The sequence below is a fragment of the Taudactylus pleione genome, unplaced genomic scaffold, assembly GCF_031769625.1.
Source record: "Taudactylus pleione unplaced genomic scaffold, aTauple2 ptg000170l, whole genome shotgun sequence".
In the NCBI taxonomy this organism is placed as follows: domain Eukaryota; kingdom Metazoa; phylum Chordata; class Amphibia; order Anura; family Myobatrachidae; genus Taudactylus; species Taudactylus pleione.
In genome coordinates, this window is record NW_028284572.1 from 5009358 (window position 1) to 5031818 (window position 22461).

Below are 22461 nucleotides of genomic sequence, written 5' to 3' on the forward strand. Positions count from 1 at the left end.
TGCCCTTAGTGGTAGGCCCCCTCTCATAATATAGTGGCTTCTCCATTTCGACAAACTGTCCTCCTCCCAATCTGACTAATTCACCACCCAAGAAGCAGCACTCATTTCTAGGATAAGTCCCGCTACATTTGAGGTCCACAATTTGGTATATATGGTTGCTGGGAATTTAATACAAATGTACTGGTTAAAACAGAGAAGGTAAACAGAGTAAAGGATAATAAACTCAACAAGAAAACACGGTGAGAGGCCTAACACTGTGCCTTCTCATACAGCCTAAAGCTAAGGAACAGTTACTGGTGCACAGATATCCTGTTATCAAAACACAACAAACCTTACAAAAATGACATAATTTTATTCAACTGCATGTTACTAACATTTTTATTGCCATTAATGAGTTTAGTCACCTATAGAGACTCCAAAAAAGGTCAGTCATTTTTATTACAAACTAGCTGTTGCCTGCGTCTTTGCCCACTATGAAATCGTTTTTGCCAAAATTTTTTGAAGTGTTCTAGTTGTATTGCTTTACATAGGGGCCCTGTTGCGGTAGTGAACCGTGTGAATGGCAGCGTTATGCAGACTCTTGGCAGCAGCGCCTTCACCCACCGCTCAAACCAATGTCACTGTGTGCCCTGTGCACAGGCTGCTATGTAGCCTATGCTATTCAAGTGAACGCGGGCCCAAAGCCCCCTTCCCCCCACCCCTTACCGGCCACGTGCATGGTGCCACACCTATCTCTTGCATTGATGATGTCAATAAATTTTATATTTGTTATTCCTCAGCTTTAACTTGACGGATTGAGATGAACAAAGTGCCGGTTATTTCTAGGAGTTTCCACTACGATATTCAGTTGTGCCAACTTGAAACAAACAGACAGACACAACGGTGTTATGATATTAGTATAAATTCCCATGTCAGTGATATCAATTCAATCAATTATAAAATATGTGGGACTCTGTGCAATAAATAGTGTAGGTAGATACCTTAACCAACCAACCAGCCAATGAATGAACCAACCAACCAGCCAACAAACCATCCAACATATTACCTGATTATTTATTCCAAGTCCCCAAAGAGATTTTTTTTTAACGCCAACAATTAGTCTACATCTACTAACGTACAAATACAGTTTTGATTGCTCATGACACTCTTGTCCCAACTAAAAATGTACTCCTGGCCCCAGACTGCCAATGGAACAAATTCTCGTTGCTATTGTTTGTGAAATTTTTAATCTTTCAGTGTCTGCCAATACAAGTTCTTGTGTAGGAGGTACATTTCCAAGTCTCATGATTTACAATACAGAAAACTTTTCGTAGCTGGAGAGTAAATCTCTTTCCTTCCAGTAGCAACTGATGTCCTGTGTCTACTGTGGGGAGCTAAAAACAAGCAGGTTGCCAAAGAATTTTTGGTATTGGCATTGGGCGATCATGTACCCTCTCAATCTTTTCTATTCTAGTATAAACAAATCGGAATATTGGCTCCTGACTGAGTTCTTACTATTACTCTGCGTTCCCAAGCATTCTATTTCAGAACTGGGTAGGCCTCACCTGTGTATTATCAAGGGGAAATGATACAATTCTCACTTGAGTCTATGCCCCATTTAATATGGAATATCCTACTGGTGCTGTAAAATGACATTGCTTGCTCTTGCTACCATAAGTTTATGGTCTATAAAAATTCCTAGATAACGCTCTAGCACAGTGGTTCCCAAACTTTTTTTAACCACGGTGCCCTAGAGTATTAGCATTATTTTCACGGCACCCCTAAGCCAAAACTTTCTTATTGAGTCATTCAGAAAAAAATGTAGTAAAGTAAATTGTGCTGACCTGTCATCTTTAGGTTCAGTTATGTGGTGGTGGACAGCTTTGCACTTCTGTTTGTCCACATATTTACATTACATTGACCATAAATAATTTGATTTGGTGCTGGACCACCAACCTGAGGCACCCCTGCAAGTGTCCCGAGGCACCCCAGGGTGCCGTGGCGCACAGTTTGGGAACCACTGCTCTAGCATATGAATAACCTTATATTTATCCACAGTAAGCTTCATCTGTCATGTCACTGACAAATCTTCCAACTTGTCTAGGACCATCTAATAATTATATATACCGATTTATCAAACCTAAATGCCCTGTTAATCATCAGGAAATTGTAGATTACACAAGATTACCACTAATTTAAGTAATAAGGCAATTTTTTAAGCCTCAAATGCAGGAGATATCTAATATACTGCCTGCGTTCCTATGACTGATAGAGAATACTGCAGTCCCCATACAATGTATGGGGATGTTACAGTTGTTCTATTTCTGAAGCTGTGAAAACTATGGAGCTTATTCAGACCCAGTCGTTAGCTCTAAGAGCTCGCAACCGGGTCGATGTTGCGCATGCGCGAGACCTGGCTAACGACGGGTGATCCGTCGTTAGGGGTCTCGTAGCAGACGGGGCGAGCTGTCGATGTTGAGTGACAGCTTGCTCCGTTTGCTGGGCGGGCAGAGGCTTTCCTGCCGCAACGCTTGCCATTTGGGGGCGGCCCCACTGACATCATTAAGGTTTGACATCATTAATGACAAGACCCTACCTTAGGGTCTCGTCATTAGTCCCGATGGTCGCGATGGTCTTGACCATCGCGACCATCATCCTTAGGGTCGTTAGATCTGTGGGTGTTAACCCACAGCCTAACGACCGACATGGAGGCGCAGTTCAGGATGCAAGCGGCCGCCCTGTTTCAGAACGAACACTTGCATTCTACGACCACCTCTGAATGAGGCCCTAAACGTTTTTGGCGCTTGACTTGTGGGAGCTAGCGCAATCTTAGGGTGACATTAGACAGCATCAACCTATAGGGTCCAGAGTGCGAAGAGGGATCTCACAATGCATGTTCACAACTTAAGGTTGTATATACTAGTAGTAACTGTGCCGGGACGGAACCTGGCAGTGTAAATTTTCACCGCTACTATGAGTGGCGAAAGTGTCTCTATTAGGGCTCATTGGTAAGCTGTGCCAATAGGTTAGGCAAACTCGTGCAAGTTTTTCTGTCGCGTGTCTTGATTTATAGACTCTCTTGTATAAACTGTGGGGCTGATTCAGACCCGCTCGCAAGCGGGTCGATGTATTTTCCCCCTGTGCATGCGCCGCCTCCGGCATGCGTGAAACCCGGCCAGCGACAGGCGCTCAGTCGCTACGGATCTCGCACCAAAACGGGGCGGCTGTCGATTGTGATTGACAGCTCACCCCGTTTTGGAGGCGGGCAGGGGAGGTGGCTACACAAACGGAGGCACTCCCGAAGGAATGCCTGCCGTTTGTGGGAGGCACCACTGACATCACCAGTGATGTCAGTGGTGAGCTTCCGGCTCTATTTAGAGCCGGAAGCTCACTGGGGCTTGCGGGAACGAGACCCTACCACAAGGGTCTCGTCGCAAGCCCCGATGGTCGCGACCATCGCGATCATCACCTGGCCGCTCGCAAAAGCTGTGGGTGGTCACCCACAGCTTAGCGAGCAGCCAGGAGGCCAGCTCCATTTTAAAAAAACCTCCCTGATTCAGAGCGAGCGCTCTGAAAGAGCGTCTGGCTCTGAATCAGGGCCTCAGTACACAAATTTGTGTAATCTACAAATACAAGGAAATTAATTACTACTTATATATCCTGTATGATCAAATTAAACAGCATTGGTACCACAACCACCAATGGTAAGTACTCTCCATAAATCACCTTTTTAGTGAATTTCCTTTCCAGTTACAGTTATATTTTCTATACCAGTAGTATTTAAATCATAAATGCAGCCCCTATGAGGCAGGGTTCAAATGAACATCCACTGTAATTCTGTCATCCCTCTGTATAATTGTCTACTCACTTCTTTATGAAACACAAGTAGATTTGTTTGACAGGACTGGTCTTTCATAAATCCATGCTGGCTGCTGCTGATTATATTATGTGAGTGACACATTCTGCCCCAGGCATGTGTTTACAGACCGTGAGCATTGCCTGAGATTGCAATCAGGATAAATGAGTTCTATGACCATCTCCATTAACAAACATACTACACAAATTTACCAAGCACTGAATACACTCTAAGTTAGCTTAATTCAAATACAATGCTCTGAAAAGTGCAAATACACTTAGGGCTCTATTTATTAACATTATTTTTACTTAAATAAAGTGAAAAAGGGTGTTTTCACACCCTTTTCACATTATTTTAGTTTCACCTAAATTCACTAAAGGGCAATTGGAGTGGAACTCGGCTGCCGTTCGGCGCATGCGCGGAACCTTGTCACTGTATGTTTTCCGTAAAATACAGTTATAAGGCTGCGGAGGGGATTCGCAGGGACAGAACTTTATCACAAGCTATATCCCTGCAGGGGATTATTAAAAATCCCTGTGATATTGTCTGAATTTGCAATGCAAATTCAGTCGGAAATATCACACTTAATGTCAGGACTCTTACCAACACCAATAATATAAATGACAGGACTCCTCTAAATCTTAGATATAGGCTTATGTTATTTCTCTGTATACACATCAGCAAAGTGTGAGTTTTGTTACTGGCTGGTTTCCTGCTATATTTTTCTGCCCCCTCTCCCTTGTGTGACTATCCACTTACCCTGTAGAATGTAAGCTCTTGTAAGCAAGGTCGTCTCTCCTTTGTTTCCCCTACATTATTATTAAAAGACAATAATAATCATAATAATAATTTTGGACCTCAAATTGACCAGAATGACTTATTGCCAAGCCCCCATGTCAGATAATCCCCTTGACAGTATAGCACATCAGTAAGTTTGACAGGAGGGGAACAGAGGCCCTGATTCAGAGCCGGACGCTCTGATAGAGCGCTCGCTCTGAATCAGGGCCGGCCCTCTGGTTTTTTTGAGCGTCCTCCTGGCCGCTCGCATAGCTCTGGGTGACCACCCACAGCTATAGCGAGCGGCCTTGTGGGAGGGTCTCATTGCCGCAAGCCCTAGAGTGCTATCCGCTCTATCAGAGCCGAAAGCACTCCCACTGACATCACTTGTGATGCAGCCCACTTGTGATGTCAGTGGGGCCGGCCCCAGACGGTAGGCGTTCCCATGGGATCGCCTCCGTCTGGCCAGCCACGCCCCCGGGCCGCCCACCAAAGGGGGCGTGCTGTCACTTGACATCGACAGCACGCCTCCTTTGGTACGAGATCCGGAGCGACGGCTTGCCCGTCCCTATCCGGCTCTCGCGCATGCGCACGACGGAGCCGGCTCCGTCCTGCGCATGCGCACTGGGCCAACATCGACCCGCTTGCGAGCGCTCAGCACTCGCGAGCGGGTCTGAATCAGGCCCAGAGAAAGGTATTATTGCATTAAGAAAACATTGTCTCTGTATTTGCAAGTTAGAAATGCTTTTGTAACAACTATTCAATGTAACTATCATTAGTGCACTTGTATTTGTCTATATGCTCAATATTTGCTCACATGGCTGTGAAACGCCGGAACGTACAGATGTGTCCTCATACATCTAGCCTTCTAGCACGGTAAACAGCCCTTCTAGTCACGCCACGCCGTGGCACGACTCGGTAGCACCGAGCATCTTTTTGCGCAACTTTTTCCCTTAAAATGTGTCTTATTACAAAGCCATGCAAATGATATGTGGCATGCCTATATTCTGATTGCGACTGCGGTTATATCTGCATGCAAAATGCTATGTTATAGTGTCAGAGGCTGTGAATAAGTCGCATGAAATACGCTCAGCGATAACGCGTCGCATGGCGCTCACGCAATATGTGTAACACGACTTGTAGCGCACGGAGGTTGTATGTGGACACATCTGTACTGTATATATTGTTTTTTTACTAAAAATGAAAAAAAAAAAATTTTGTTCTATATGTTTTAGTTTGTAAAGCCTATTGTGTTGTTCTATTATTATGTTTATGAAAAAGATTTTGCTTTAACAAGAAAGAGCTTTATTACTAGTGCCATCTCACGGTTAGCTGCACAAAACTAAAATGAAACTGTTAATGCAAAACAAAACAAAATAATCTCATTTTGCCAATGAGTATTTGTAAAGGAAAATAGTATAAATAGAAAAAAAATCCATTATAGTATTTATGTCAATCGTTGTGGTTCTTAGAAAACTAGGACGTGTAGCTTGTCCCATAGTTAGTTTGTGCACAGTGCTTGGAGGCAGTAATGCAGTCAACATGAATATGAAAATAAATGTGTGATTTGTTTCCACACCAACAGATATAAACACACAAAGGCTCATTTTACAAAGAAGAGCCATAATACAATGTGACTGACATGAGCTGACATGGCACTGCAATATAGGGGATCAGCTGGTAATGTTTCCCCTTTAAAACCGTACATATATTGTACGTTTTGATAAAGGTATAAAATATCTTACCATGCAATGCTATATAGGAAAACTACAAAGCATGATGCATTTGATTACATGTGTTTGCAGCACTGTGTAATATGATTGCCACTATTTGAGCTATAATAATGCAAGTTCATTTTAATCAAATATGCTGTATGCAACATTTACCATAGAGGCCACAAAACTAAAGTAAGAATCAACTTGCTTTCAGGAAATTGTATTCTGCATAGGCCTTTAACATTTTACAGTACATTAATTATCAAAGTAAAGATTGTGTCTTTCAATAAAATATATAGAGACAGTGGAACCATGAACAGTTTAAGAGACCATCACTTAATCTGGTTACACTCATGACCTGATTCAGACCTGTTCGCTAGCAAGCGATTGGTCGGAGCGAGCAATGTTTTTTAATGTGCGCATGCGTATGCTTCATATTGCATGTGCACGAACTAGTACGAGCGATGGGGAAACTCTCGCTCGCCGAGCATAGACAGCCCAGCTGAATGAGTGTCAGGTCAAGCCGTTTGTGGGTGGTAACAGGGGCAGGCCACTGGAAACGGGGGAGTGGAGGTACGAAAGCAGGAGTGCCTGAGAAATTCAACGCCATTTCAGAAGCGTGCATAATTAACAGCCAGCATCATAGGACATGTCACTTGCTTGAAATATACACTGAAGTGCTCAACCTCAAGCACTGCGATCGCATCCGATGGTGCTCAATTTACCAATGGTTTCTTGCAATTCCTGGAGATGACGTACGCAAGTGGGCTTCTTAAGACAGGCTGGTGAGCGTCTACAAACACAAAATGATCGCTCGCCAAGACATAGTGGGAGTGCTTATGACATGCCCTACGATCGGCTGCCTTGATGTCACTTAGCCAAATTTCCATACACTGGGAGCGAGCGATCGCATCTAGCGAACTGGTCTGAATCAGGCCCACTGTACCCTGACATCGGAACGAATGCCTGTACACACTGGAACAAGTTACTGAATGATGGAATGATCACTGTGCATTAACTTACTAGAGGTCGCTAACGATATCACTAGGTTGATGTGCACCACATTAAACCTAGCGACTGTCGCTAACCACTGCGCGTGCGTGCAATTGCCTATACACAATTAGCCATGTAGGCGATTTGTCGTTACAAAACGTGAAATTGGCCTGACATCGCTCCAGTGGGTACCCAGCTTTACAAATCAGCTAATCATGGAGGGCAGGGTGAGGCATGTTTCTACCAATCAATGCACAGCACTTCTAGGTTTATGAGGTCTTAGAACTGCAAGCCTTCAGAAGAACAAATAGACTCAACTGAGCCTGAACTAAAAGTGCACCTAATAATTTACACCCACTGGAGAATCAGACTTATCACCGTGTAAGGAATGCAAAGTACAGTAGTCAAACAGTAAGCATCAACAAATGCCATGTGTCCATAAAAGGAGCTTACAGTCTGTCTGGCACTCATTCTTGCTGAATTGTCAATAAGAGAACATCTGTTTATTCATTTATTTAACATTTGTTATTTATTTATTTTATCTATTTTGTTAAACAAAAATAGGGTAAAAAAAACCCTCAAAAATATTTTCCATTCAGTATATTATTTTGGACCTCATGGTCCATGTATTTAAAATAAATAAACATAATACATCTATTGTCATAGAAGACAATTTTTAATTTTTTTTTAAGTATATGTTACCTTAATAGTGGACGTGTGAGCTCCAGGGTATTCCTTCTCCTCTAGAGTTGACCAACGTTGTATAAATTTGGATACTGCAGGATCATCGTAGTCAACGATCTGAAATCCTGACACATTAGCTCCTCCAAACTGAATCTTTGCTAGATCTCCATCTGTAAAGCCCTGGGTAAAAAAAAAATATATATATATTAGACTTTTATTCTGATAATGCTTTTGAGTAGAATTTTATTAAGCAAAAGAGGACTTCTCGAGAACCAATCCAAAGATTAATATCCTCCTAACAAATGTTAATTATTAGAGGAAAGTTAGTTGAAAAAAATAATTACATAATAGTAACAAATAAGAATGTCTAATTAGCAACTTTCATCAGCAGTATCTTATATATCTATCTATCTATCTATCTCTCTCTCTATATATATATATATTTATATATATATATATATATATATAAATCACATTATATATCACATCTAGTGATCTGCAGATATATCACACTGAACAACCAGCATCTGTCATTTGTCAGCGGGTCCCGATGGTCGGGGACGTGTCGCGCCCCCTACCCGCGGACTCTGCTGCAAGTGTACGCATACACACAGCATGATGGACAGATAAATCTGCAGATATATTGTACATTGGCTGTGCAGCACAAACAACGTGATAAGTCTCCTCCGGGACCCCCCAAAATTGATAATTTCATTAGCAGGACCATATAGAAGGCTGTTTGTGGGCATTAGGAAAGTACTGAAGGTTTTTAAATGGTGTCAAATGGCTAATTTCTAGGGGTGGAGTATAAATTGCAAAAAAAAATTATAAAAAGCTAACTTTATTCATTTAATATCAAACTAATTAAATGAAAAATGCAAAAAAAGTAGGAAAAAATATGATTTTGGGGTACTTTGAGGGCACTGAAATTTTTTAAAAAATTATTTTAAAAAAATAAAATAATTTTCAATAAAAAAAAATATTGTAATTAAAATTGGGGTGCCAAACATGATTTTGGGATAATTTGAGGACAATTTTTTTTAACCTCAAAACAGAGCATGTAATTATTGGGCTATTTAAGCTAATTGGAAACTTGTAATTGCCTAATTATTCTTTAGGGAGGGGGGGGGGGGTTCAGCATGGTGTCCCAACATTTTAACCTTAAAACAAAGATTTTTCTTTCCATCTCTCACCCTCAGGGAGGTGCAAATGGAAAAATGTGAATTCACTCTGACTGGTTCAGTGTGAGTTGCTGATTGGACTGCAAATTAATTTCGCTATGCGAATTCGAATAGAAAACAGCAATTCGCACCTTGCAATTCACACCTAATTGGATTGACCCCTAACAAGGAAAATTCACAATGCCGGCATTTTAATTATTTTATTCAAAATTTTGGGTAAAGTCGAGAGGAACTTGTCCCCCTCATTCAGATTCATCAAAATGGAACAGCATCATTTCTAAAGCTATAATTTTTACTAAGTGCACATTTTGGGAAAGTGCTCTAGCATGTGTGCTGCTGTTACTTTGCCCTGCTGTCTAATACTACCACTTGCAGTTGGTGCTAATTTGTAATTTTGTAGGCAACCATGACAAGTCAGGGATTGCTTTATTGCTTAGGATACGATAAATCTGCAATTTGCTTTATAATATACTTTTTTTTGGGAGGAATAGGGGGCTTCAGCATAGGCATATCTATAATGGGTGCAGGCTGTGCGGAGCACACGGAACTTTGGGTCCACACTGCACACCCTGCACCCATTCAAATAACTTATTTCTCAGTCAGCGCCATGTTTCCAGATATCATGCACACTACAGAAATCACCAGGTAAGAGAGAGAGGTGGGCGGGGGGGAGATGCAAGCTTGCCCCATGGCTTCAGAATAGATGGATAAGTGCTTGTGAGATGCACAGGGCAGACAATAATTATTCTATGTGCCTGCTTGATACAACCTTGCATAACTAGGAGTGGGTAAGCGGACATAATATCACATGTTCTGGGGCGGAGCTGGCACAGGGAAGAAAATCGCCCTACTACAGCCCTGCATGGAAGCAGTTTCTGAAAATAAGTTGTCTAATGTTTGCATTGGCGTAACTTTTCTTTACTTCATTAACACTGACACTTTCCTTGCTTCTTTTATTGTATGATGCATTTCAAGATGTAGGGTTGTGTAAGCACGTGTCATTTTTGCCCATGCCAAATGCAGTTTTATTGCTTGATGACAAATGTTCATTCTCACTCTGTGGAACATTTCATGAAAATAAACATTCGTATCATTCCTACAAAAATGACTAGTATTACTGTTTCATTCAAACACATTTCTACAGTCAGACAAGATGTACAGTAGATGTTCTTTAGTTGTACAATGTATTTGTATTACCTATCTGTTTACTAATAGGAAGTAATGTGGTAAGGTAGTGGGTGGGTTGCAACATATTTAATAGTAAGCAATGGCAGAGGCAGTAATGAATTGCAATATCAGCTAATAGAAAACTCCCATTAAAGGGTACGGTCCTAACAATTAGCTGATTTCAGCCAGATAGAAAAGCATAAGAAATCACCAGTAGCCTTATTGTAAGTATTTTTCTAATGTGAAAATGTTCTTCTATGTACAGTATGTTCTTCAGATAGATTCCATATGGAAGCTATGAGTTATTTACATCCATGGGTTTACATGCTTATGTGGCACCAAAAAAAAAATTAATAACTAAAACAGGTTTACAATGGGGCATATTCAATTCCAGGCGAAAAGTCCCCCCGAATAGCCCTGCTGAAGGTATTTGGGGTACTTAAATGCTCTCAATAGCTGCTATTTCGCATCTTTGCATAAGCAATTTTTTAGGCTCAAGATAACTAGTCCCAGCAAATGTGGGGCACCTGAAAATGGGTGCAAGCATATTTTTAAGTTGATAAAGTGAAGTTTTAAAAATTGTTAAAAATCCACCTGCCGCAAGCACCTGCAAACTTAAAAACACCTGGGGCATACAAGGGGACCCCCCGGAGTGTATTTCGCCAGTTTTTAAGTTTGTCCCCCAACTTTGGACTTTTTCGCCCCCAAAATGAAAGTACTTTTTTGTGGTGTTCTAAAGACTTTTTAAAACTTTATTTAATGCAGTTTACCTTTGGGGGACTGTCCCAAGGGTGCTGGGGGGGTTTCCGCAGCTTTGCACCCCAAAACCCCATTTCTGTACTTTTTTTTGACACTTATTCATAGGCAAAACTATTTTGCAGGTCCCATTGCATTGAGTTTCCGCATCAGCGAAAAGTATTCGGAATTGAATACGGAGGAAGCTTTTCGCAAGGCAAAATGACATCTCTCGCAATACTTTTCCGCGGAAACTGACTTTTCGCACGTAATTGAATATGGCCCATAGTCAACAATATCAACAGGATTAGTCCAGAGATTAGTTCTGCAAGCGGAGTTAATAGCAATCAAGATACATTTAAGGTAGAAAGAAGCTATGTGCCACAATGAGTGCTAGCTCTTGGGACAAATTCATTTATTGTAAGCTGATAAACCTGATGATAGGTGGGATGATACTTATACCGCAAAATACAGCGGTGTACGTTATGTAGCAATTTGTCATGAAATATGTAAATAAGAGTCTGTGTATAGGGGCTGTAACTAAATAAGTATATAATTTATTTATCAATAGGTAACCCAGTGCAAATTATTTTAATCAGTTGTGTCTGTGTACCACTTCATCTGTTGTACGTGCTATCAAACATGCAGAGGGAGACTTCTGCCAAGTTAAACCTCTGGATATTTAGGTAGGAGAGACTCAGGGGTATATTTACTAAAGTGCAGGTTTTTAGAAGTGGAGATGTTGCCCATTGCAACCAATCAGATTCTACTAAACATTTATCTAGCACCTTCTAAAAGATAATAGCTAAAATCTGATTGGATGCTATAGGCAATATCTCCACTTTAGTAAATATACTTCACTTTAGTAATTATACCCCACAGCTACAAGCTAGTAGTTGACCTAAAGCTGCCCACTGACATAGCGATATTTTACCAGATTTGGACGATTTCGATGAATCGTGAAGACAACTGTGCAAAATATGACCAAATAACGTCCCTGCTCGTCGTACATCGCATCTTCAGATCTGCCGTGCTGTATGGCAGATTTGCTAATCTGGGATACAATTAGGTGCCTATTGTGAGTACCTTTTTGCTCACGATGTATCTCACGATTCATCGTACGTTGCGGAATTTGACAGCCAGGGCCCAGTACACACCCATCCACCATCTTGTGCAGCATCGTGAATAGAAGGAGAAGGAAGCACGATTAGGAGCCTGCACACTGAAGTCTGGATTGCAGCACTTTGGTGAGTAGTGGTACTGTATTTAATGCAACCCCACTGCCCACCAATGTGTGCCACCCACCTACCCACCAATGTGTGCCACCCACTTATAAATGTGTGACCCAGCCACCGCCTGCCTGAATGAGTTGGGCGGTGGCTGGGTCATGCAGTAACCTCCTACTGCCCACCAATGTGTGCCACCCACCAATGTGTGCCACCCACCTAGCTACTCTCTGGCCACCAATGTCACGGGCCACCTAATAAATACCTTCAAAATCATAAAACACTCAAAATATATTAAAATGCCATAAACAAATTTATTTCAACAACAAAAAAGAAAACATTACAACAACATCAATACATATATTCAATTAGTTTTTGTTCTTGTGATACATTTGTTTACATTTGAATATACCACCATAAACAAATGTATGTCAACATAAACAAATAAATTGCAACAACAAAAAAAACATATTCCAATACTTTTAAAAACACATTATTTGTGTAAAAAACATTTTAATACAATAAAAATACAATAAAATCCTGAAAAAAACATATTACAATACTATTAAAAACACATTACATTCCTGTAAAAAAAATCAGATTACAACAAAATAAAAACACATTAAAATCCTAAAAAAACATATTACAATACTATTAAAAATACATTACATTCCTCTAAAAAATATATATATTTGAATACAATAAAAATACATTAAAATACTGAAAAAACATATTACAATAATATTAAAAATAAATTACATTCCTGTAAAAAAACAAATTACAATACAATAAAAATACATTAAAATACTAAAAAAACATATTAGAATACTATTAAAAACACATTACATTCCTGTAAAAAAAATATTTTAATACAATAAAAATACATTAAAATCCTGTAAAAAACATATTACAATACTATTAAAAATACATTACATTACTGTAAAAAAAATATTAAAAAATAAAAATAAAAAAAATATTAAAAACCTGGAAAAATTTATTTTTAAAAAATCTTGAAAACTGTAGAAATAAATATTAAAAATGTACAAAACTATTGACAATTATAGCTTAAAAAAATTTCCTTTTAATTTTTTCTTCCTAGCAATTTCTATGGATAGTGAACGTGAGTTTGTGACTGGATTCCTCGAAATCCTCCAGTCAAAGGAATGTCTATGGTGGATATCCAGTAGACAATACCACAACAAGTCTCATAAATTGGCAGCTTCGGGGGTGTTGTTGGACTACACCAAACAGTTCATTGCAGATGATGACCTTAAAACAGTACGCCACAAAATACAGAACCTGCGTACCATCTACATAAAGGAGAAGAAAAAGTGGACAATTCCAAAAGCTCCAGTGCAGGCACCAACGACATGTACCAGCCAACACTGTGGTACTATCACCTGATAAGCTTCATCAGCGAACAAGAGCCACACCAGTCGGTCGTCCTGCTGGCAGAGCGAGAGGGAGAAGAATCGGCAGAAGTAAGAGGACCGTCTGAGGAAATTTTGGTAAGTATAGGCACAGTTCATAAACCAAATCTTTTTATTGTTTTTGTAGCTCTATCCCAATTGTCCACTATAGTCATTTATCTCACAGAAAGTCCTCCTGCCATGGCACCGCACCTGGTCAGTTGAAATAGGCCATATACTCCTCCCTCATTTCTTTGGCATGTGCTGTCGATGTTGGAAGAATTGGTGTAAACTGGGCAATCTACTCTGGAGGTCCTACATCTTCTGGTCTAGCTGGGACTGGTCCTCGTTGTGTAGTTTTCCTTTGAAGAAAGTTATGCAGCACACAGCACACCATCACGACTCAGTCTATCTTCTCCACACGTAGGTTTATGGTGGTGTGAAAAATGCGGAACCGGTTGCTGAGTATTGCAAACGCATTTTCCAAAATGCGCCGTGACCGGGATAGACGATAGTTGTAGATCCCCTTCTCTCTGGTCAGGCACCTCTGTGCAAATGGCTTCATCACATGTTCATGTAATGCAAAAGCCTCGTCTGCGACGAAAACGTAATTTAGGCCGTGCTTTGTCTCGTCCAGTGATGGCAAGTTGAGGGTTTTGTTGGTGAGTCTCTGTTAGAAAGCCATATGTTTGAAGGACCCACCATCAGAAGCACATCCATTCTTGCCAACATCCACAAACAAAAATTCATAGTTGCCATTCACCACTGCCATGAGAACGATGCTGAAATAGCCTTTGTAGTTGTAGTAATATGATCCGGTGTTGGCAGGTGGGTTGATGCGGATGTGTTTTCCATCAATGGCTCCTCCGCAGTTAGGGAAATTCCAACATTGTTCAAACTCTTCAGCGATGCTCTTCCACTCATCCACAGTGTTAGGAAACTGGAAAAGTAGTAAAAAAATGGGTTAAAACATTACTATAATATTTGTTCTTCATTTTTGTTTCTATATAGACTCGCACCCAAGAGCCTGATATGTCCTCTACGCCAGACCTAAGTTTGCTCGGGGACAGCAAAGTGGATAATTTGACCCCAGTGCCAACACCCATTCTACCAGGATGATCATCTTCTTCGGCACCACCCTGAAAAAAAACAGGGGAGAAAGCAGCAGCACACAGAACAGGAGGACTTATTTCTCCAACAAGCAGAACGCATCCTTCAGAAACCGCCGGCTGATATCGACAATTTTACAGCACATATTAACAGTTGAATGAGAAAAACTGATGAGCTAACTAAGGAAAATTTCCAAAAGCTCATCTATGAGCTTTTAATTAGGTCACTCAACAGCAATTTACATGACTCCACCTACATTGCAGACCCACTTCTTTATTCACCTGCCCCAACCTCCTATGTGAGCCCCCCCCCAGCCCAGTTGGAGATTACTCCCCCATCCAGCACCCCGCCCACAAGCCAGACTGTTTATAATGCTCTGCTGGAGTCAGAGGAAGATTTGCCACGTTACTTTTAATTTTTAGGTTTTTTCTTCTTCTTGCCTGTACTATAACCAAATTGTATCACTCCCAATAGGTGCTGGCTGTATGGTATACGGTGGTGATGACACTAATTTTACAAGGTCACTACACACATGGCGCAAGTACAGATTGATGGAAGCCGGGGCCACGATCTGTACTTGTGCCATGTGTGTATTGGCCTGTTCAATCTGGTGTCTGACCCACCGTACAACATACAGCAGCCTACCTATTGGGATTGATAAAATTTGGTGATAATGCTGTTTTGTACAATTTCTATTCATGTTTATTTTAAATATTAAAAATAACTAAAAAATATGTTATTGCCTAGAGTTCAGTGCACTGTCTGGTTAATGCAGCCTTATTGGCTGTTCTCAGGTATAATAAAGAGTTTAAATAAAAACCACAGAAAAATTGTTATTGACTACTGTTCAGTTATATTGCCACAGTGGCTGTCAGTTATTATAATGGGTTTAAAAAAAAAAACCTTACAAAAAAATGTAATTGACTACTATGTAGTGTTGTTGCCACACAAATGTTAATGACTGCCATGCAGCACAGTCTTGTTAATGCTGCTTTATTGGCTGTTACAGTTATTATAAAGAGTTACATTAAAAAAAAAAAAAAAAACAACCTTTTTTTCTTTGACAAGAAACAAATGTGTAGTGTTTTTTTTTTTCTCACCTTGAAATGCTGGTACTCCAGCACTTTAACGATAGCCTTGCAGGTCTCCGGGATGATGACGCCCAACGACTGAGGTGAGATGAGTGTCCCAAACTTCAGGTCTTCAAATGACCTTCCTGTAGTCAGGTACCTCAGGGTAGCCACCAGCCTTTCTTCAGCAGGGATTGCCATCCGCCACCTTGTGTCTTGCCTCCGGATGTGAGGGGTCACCGGATACAGCAACTCCTGGAAGGTGGCGTCATCCATGCACAGGTAGCTGCGGTAGTCGTCCGGGTTGTTCTCCTTGATCTTCATCAGCAGGGACATGTGAGAGCGAGTATCCCTTTGCTGCAGCCACTCCTTGGTCCAGCATGCTCTTCTCCTTCGCTGGGCCCTCTCCTGGATCACCTTGATCCCAGCTTGGGCGACCATCACTTTATACTGATAGGGATGCATCAGCACAGAATTCAGGAGCAGGATAGAATGCAGGTAGCACACACTTGCAGGTAGAAGACACTTTGTAAAAGGCAAGCCAAATACAAAGCAGAGCACTCTAGCAATGTACAGGGTTCAGCAGGTATACACCCAGCCTCACTAGTAGCAGAGCAGAATGTGCACAGGGTTAAAATGGCGTCTGCTTTTTATACCCCCTAGCTAGCCTCGACCATTATATAAATTTCCCACCAATCGTGAAGATCGTCGTGTGTTGTTTTGGAAACTCACGATCTATCGGGCATGATCTCACGATTTGGACTTCAGACACGATGCACGATATATCGTGAGATCGTGAATCAAATTGGCAGCTCTTTTGACCGAACCGTGCCCACACCTGCAGGGGAGCTCCCGAGGGAGTTTAGGGGAAATCGTACACGATGTTGGATAGTGAGCACATCGCTATGTCTATGGGCACCTTAAGCGTTATACTAGGTAAGAGTTAAGGAGGAAACACTACCACAAATCATGAACACCCCCATGCAAACAAGACTGACATATATAAAAATAATTACTCAGTAACTATAGAAAAAAATATGTACTTAGCCACGATTTTACCTCTTGTTAATTTTATGCAGTTGTAACCACACGAATGATACAGTCATCTATATATTCTATGATTTGTAACATATAAAGCAACATGTAATATTTGTACTGCATTATAGATAGTACTTTTGTTTTACATTACTTTGAAAATATTCAACCACAACATATTTTTTGCATCTTGTTGCTGCAAATTCTGAATTTAAAATAGATCAATTTGTTGTCAATGTTTACCATGTTAATTCAAAATAAATATTCAAAACCCTTTCCACAAATTGCTGAAAATGAAAACAGAAATAATGAAATGTAGCATACAGTATGTCATACAGATAGGGGAAGTGAGGACAGACCTAAGGAGCTCTCACTACAGTACTTAATGAAAACCCAGTAATGACAAGGTTTCTAGGGAACACAGAAGCGAATATCTCTTCAGCTAGGTACACACTTTTACAATCATACTTGAGATGCGATTCTTCTTACAATTACAATTGAAAATTCTAATAAACATGCAGATTCATGCTTGCACGCTATTACATTCTAACATGCGATCTGCTAATCTCAGCTCTAAAAAAATCATCTGGTGAAAAGACTGTGGGCCTAGAGCCTGATCCAGCACGGATCGCAAGCCTGCGCTCGCACACACCCACTCACTGTGAAAATATGCTAATGAATACAATCGCACGGCAACCACAGCACTATACCAAAACGCCCATCACTGTATAAAGCTGCCCACTTCCCATGACATGCATCAGCAAGTCAGGTAAAACACTGGTAACATCGAGTAACATCGGAACCATACGCACAGTGGTGGTTGACCTGACCCAACCTCACAAACTGCTAAACTTCCTGTCGCCATCTAGACCTATGGCTGCGTATGCCATTGCAGGGGATTAATTATCCATTCCCCTGTAATGGCGTTCAAACGCACTGGCACGCCTGCGTTCCGCAGACCACCCCCCTCTTCACACCCAAAAGGTGCTTCCTATCTATCATTTCTTTGTGCCGCTGTGTCTGCATACCCGATCGCAGTGGCCGCCTTGAGCAAACATCGACCGTTTGCTTGCTTCCGCAGCCTTGCGATCTAACCTATAGAAAAACTTGTGAGCAGGGCCCTCTTACCTTTATGTATGTCTTTTACGTATGTCTTTTATGTATGTATGTCTTTTACAACCCAGTACAATGTTAATGTTGATTCAAATTGTAAAGCGCAACGGAATTTGCCACGCGACATAAGAAACTGTTAATAAATAATAATAAATAAACCTGAATCAGATAATTCAGAGATGGACTGTAATGCATTTGGAACTGCATTCCCTTACAGATCGCAGTTGCTAAAATATGCTAATGCCAGTGACATGCGGTGAGGTCAATGGCTGAGGAGGCACACATGGAGATGTGTCTGAGTGCTGGAAGCCTGTCTCACCCCCTACTCACTGTAACTCTCCTTTCACTACACTAAGCTTCAGTGTCCATTGATATTCTTACCTGCATCACTGTCTACTGCTCTTGCTGCTGAGCTCCGACCCCAAAACACTGCAGTGCACTTCCTGGTCACATGCCACTCTCCTATCTGCATCACTGTGTCTTCTCTTGCTGCTGAGCTTCGATCTCTAAACACTGCAGTGTTCCTTCCAGGTCACATGACACATTCAAGGTGTCCATCAGTGCTCAAGGCACGACCCCATACTCAGAGACATGCCTTTACTAGCTCTCCTTCTATGCAGCTTACTGCCCATGGGTGTGGCCCCGCCCCCCCCCAGCTCTGCAAGCATTGTCTGACTATACAGAAGTGAGGCTGAGCTGTTGCTGCCTCATCTCTCGTCTCCCTGCAGTCCCAGGAAGCTCCACAAAGCTGGTCAGTGTTAACTATAAAAATGATTACAATAAACAAAGATGTTTATAAGTCATAAATATCTGCTTTGTATTATTCTAATAATTTTTATATCAAATCTCAGGAGTATGACTTCCTACCCTGACTGCATGTCCCTGGCTAATGCCCTCCAAAGCACAGCTGAGCATAGAGACGCTTACTGCTGCCTTCTCATATCCATACGACCATGTGTTAACATCGGTACCATCAATGCACATGGGGCAGCCGTGCTGCATATGCGGCAGGTCTGACCAGCCGCAAACACTGACACGCAGAGAACTCTCGTGCTGCACAGGAGATGACATTGATTAATTTATGCACGCCCACAAAACGGCATTTAAATGGCCAGACACGCCTACATTCTTCTAACCCTCCTCTCCGATACCACCCCCAAAAGCTGACTACCTGTCACTCACTTTGTGACTGGTTCCTATGGAGATGTAGTCAGCATCCCGGCAGACGGTTTAAATACAGCAGTCAGGATCCCAGCTCCAGAATACTGACCGCTGGCATCCTGGAGTTAAGTATGGGGGGTTAGGGGAGGGTTAGGTTTAGGGTTAGGCAGTAGGGGGAGGGATAGAGTTAGGCGCTAAGGGGGAAGGGTTAGGTTCAGGGTGCCCCGGGGAGGGAGGGTTAAGGGGCAGGCGTAAGGGTTAGCATTAGGAAACTTACTTGTTAGTGTCGGGATGCTGCTGACGGTACAGCTGGCATCCCGACAGCTGGGATCCCATACCCAACCCGTTTCTACGATATTGCATTGTAAACACTGCGCATGTGCATTGCGGCATTTGTAAACAATTGCTCAATGTGAGAAAATATTGGCTTTGCGTAAATCTCTAAATCAGGCCCTGTGACTGGAGTAGCACTAGTAGAAGTATTGGACAGAATGGTTGGTAGTGCATGCACACTTCCAGGTTTGCCCGACATTGTACCATTGCATCATATACATTTTAGGACTTCCATAAAACCAGATCAGCAGATATGACTGATTTTCGAGAGATGAAAGATTATTGTGGAAAAGATGATGGTGGCTGCGTACACAAAATATCTCACTATGAGGTTGTGAATATTAAGATCTGCAAGAGGACTGTATAAGTGTGTGCCCAGCTTTACCATGCAGGGTGTAAGAGCAGTCAGGACATGCAACTATACTGTCCAATGCATGTAGACACTGCACAGCAGATAATACTACAGAATGGATACCATGAAATGATACTTGGTACTATACACTGACCGAATATCAAACTGCTGGAGTGCATCAGATCATTGCCCATTTACCTTATCATTTTGCTAAATAGAAAACTTCTTGTTTCAAGATTTGATTTATATTCCTTTCCAATTTTATCAGTGTTAGTTCAAAACAACATTTGTCTAATATTAGGCAACCAAGGGCCACAAATTGTAGTGTATATATCTAGCTGTCTCATCTACAGTACGCAGTCTATGCTAGCAGGGTAACCAATAAATCATTGAGACACATTTTGGCAAGAGATACTATTCAATAAGAAATCCGTGTATCATAGACAATCGTTAATGTCTGGCTAGATTTGCTTTATAGATGAATATAAACGAAGCAACAATAGTAGTCGTGACACTGGACGTTATTTTTTACATTTAGGGACAGATTCCTAGATTGGGGAAAAAAAGAAACACATTTGCATCTTGGCAAATCCATGTAATGAAGGTGCGGCAGTTTTATAATGTGTAGAGAGATTTAGCGTTGGGAGGGGAAGGCAATATCTGAAAATAAAGCTGCCCAGTATTTAAATTATTATTACTTATTGCGCCCAACATGTCACATACTTGTCACCTGCAAATGCTGCTGTATTGCTCTGTAAACCTATGCGCTTTGGCAGTATGATGGGCAAAAATGTGCAAATTGAACACATCACCAATTGTGCGACTGTTAAATGAGGCTAATTTTTTCAGATATGGAAAATGTTAACCATTTACCTACAGACCCAATATGGGTCCACAGCATTTTTTCCTAGGGAGGAGTAACATTTTTATTTTGTAATACAGTAAAATGTAAGTAAGAGAAGTGTGTGCTCTATCCCCTATAGGGGATCTATTAGCCTATTCCATTGCTGGCTGATAGTGTTCAGTTTCCTGTCCTCCACAGAAGTGAAGAAAAAGGAGCTGCTATCAGCTAATATAACAGAATCTAGCGACTGCCTGTTAACCTGTCATAAGCAGGGAGGTAAGTACCCAGTAGTCACAAGGGATTTAGCTCTGTACTGTATACAGGCCACCAGGGGAAGGGTTCTGTATTGTACAGTACATGATCCGCTGGGGAATTAAATCCTTGGGGAACAGGGGATGGTCTCCACACTTCACCATCACATAAATGGAATTTACAGATGTGTCCACATATACTAACCTTCATGTGCATTAAACAGCCCTTCTAGTCGCACTCGGTAGCTAGCGCCAAGTGTCTTTTCGTGCAACTTTTTTCCTTAAATGCGTCATTCGCAAAGCCATGCGATTAGGATACACAAGCTTCTGCTGATTAAAGTGATATGTGGCAGGCCTATATTCTGTGGGCGACTCCTGGTGTATAAATACTATGTTATAGTGTCACAGTCGCTGACCATGTAACGTAGCATTTCACATGCAGATATAACCGCAGTCACACATAGAATGCCGCATATCATTTTAATCAGCAGAAGCTGCTTGTGTGTCCTATTCGTATCACTTTGTAAATAAGATGCATTTTAGGGAAAAAAAATTGCACAAAAATAACTCAGCAGTACTCGGGAGTCGCATGGAGCTCACACGTTATGTGTAATGCGACTTGTAGCGCATGGAGGATAGATGTATGTAGACACATCTATATATTGTACACTGGCTAATAAGGAATAAGCAATTAATATACTATTATAGTATATTATATTGTTTATTTTAGTCACATAAGAATACACTCTGCACGATACATTGACCATTTAGGACTGAAATTTGTATTGCATTATAAACTGAAGACCAGACAATAATCTCTGGGCCTGATTCTGAGATGGAGGGAATTGCAGGGTCGCACACAAGCGCCTGTGCAATTCAGTTCATCTCATATGCAGCAGGTGTCTGTAGGAAAAAGACACCTCATTGCTGCATCTGCGATCCCAAGCTTACCACAGCCTGGCCGGGTCTTGGCAGCTGTGAAGTCAGGAAATCTGCATTCACTGACGCAGATCCTGGCCTCGTCCCAGGAAAAACAGGGTAGCACACCCCCATTTCTGGGAACGGTGGCCAGTCACGCCCCTGCTCTGCCCCCTATACGCCGCAGCATGTCAATCATGCTGCGGCTTGGGGGGGTCTGCGAGCTTGGTCGTAGGACCCGTTCTGCACATGCGCAGACCCTAAACCATTGGAGATGTACGCTAACCATCGGGTTAGCATACAAATCTGTATAAGGCCCTCTGTACACAACACTAACAACAGAGACAGGGGTCTATTTGCTAAGCAATGGATGGAGATAAAGTGAATGGAGATAAGGTACCAGGCAATCAGCTCCTAACTGCCATGTCTCAGGATTTGTTTGAAAAATGACAGTTAGGAGCTGGCACCTTATCTCCATTGACCATTGACTTTATCTCCATCCAACGCTTAGTAAATAGACCCCACAGGGTCATGAAGTCTGTACTGGACATA

The 22461-nt window shown here is 41.5% G+C and overlaps 1 protein-coding gene across 4 annotated transcripts in view; it reads right to left on the minus strand.

Annotated features, from left to right (window-relative positions):
* The window catches only part of GRIA2 (glutamate ionotropic receptor AMPA type subunit 2), a 232105-nt gene that overhangs the window by 86848 nt on the left and 122796 nt on the right, over positions 1–22461 (minus strand). For all 4 annotated transcript variants that reach the window (XM_088475313.1, XM_088475311.1, XM_088475309.1 and 1 more), the window contains exon 6: positions 8023–8184. In XM_088475313.1, the coding sequence (XP_088331439.1) occupies positions 8023–8184 (162 nt within the window). The remainder of the gene's footprint in view (positions 1–8022; positions 8185–22461) is intronic.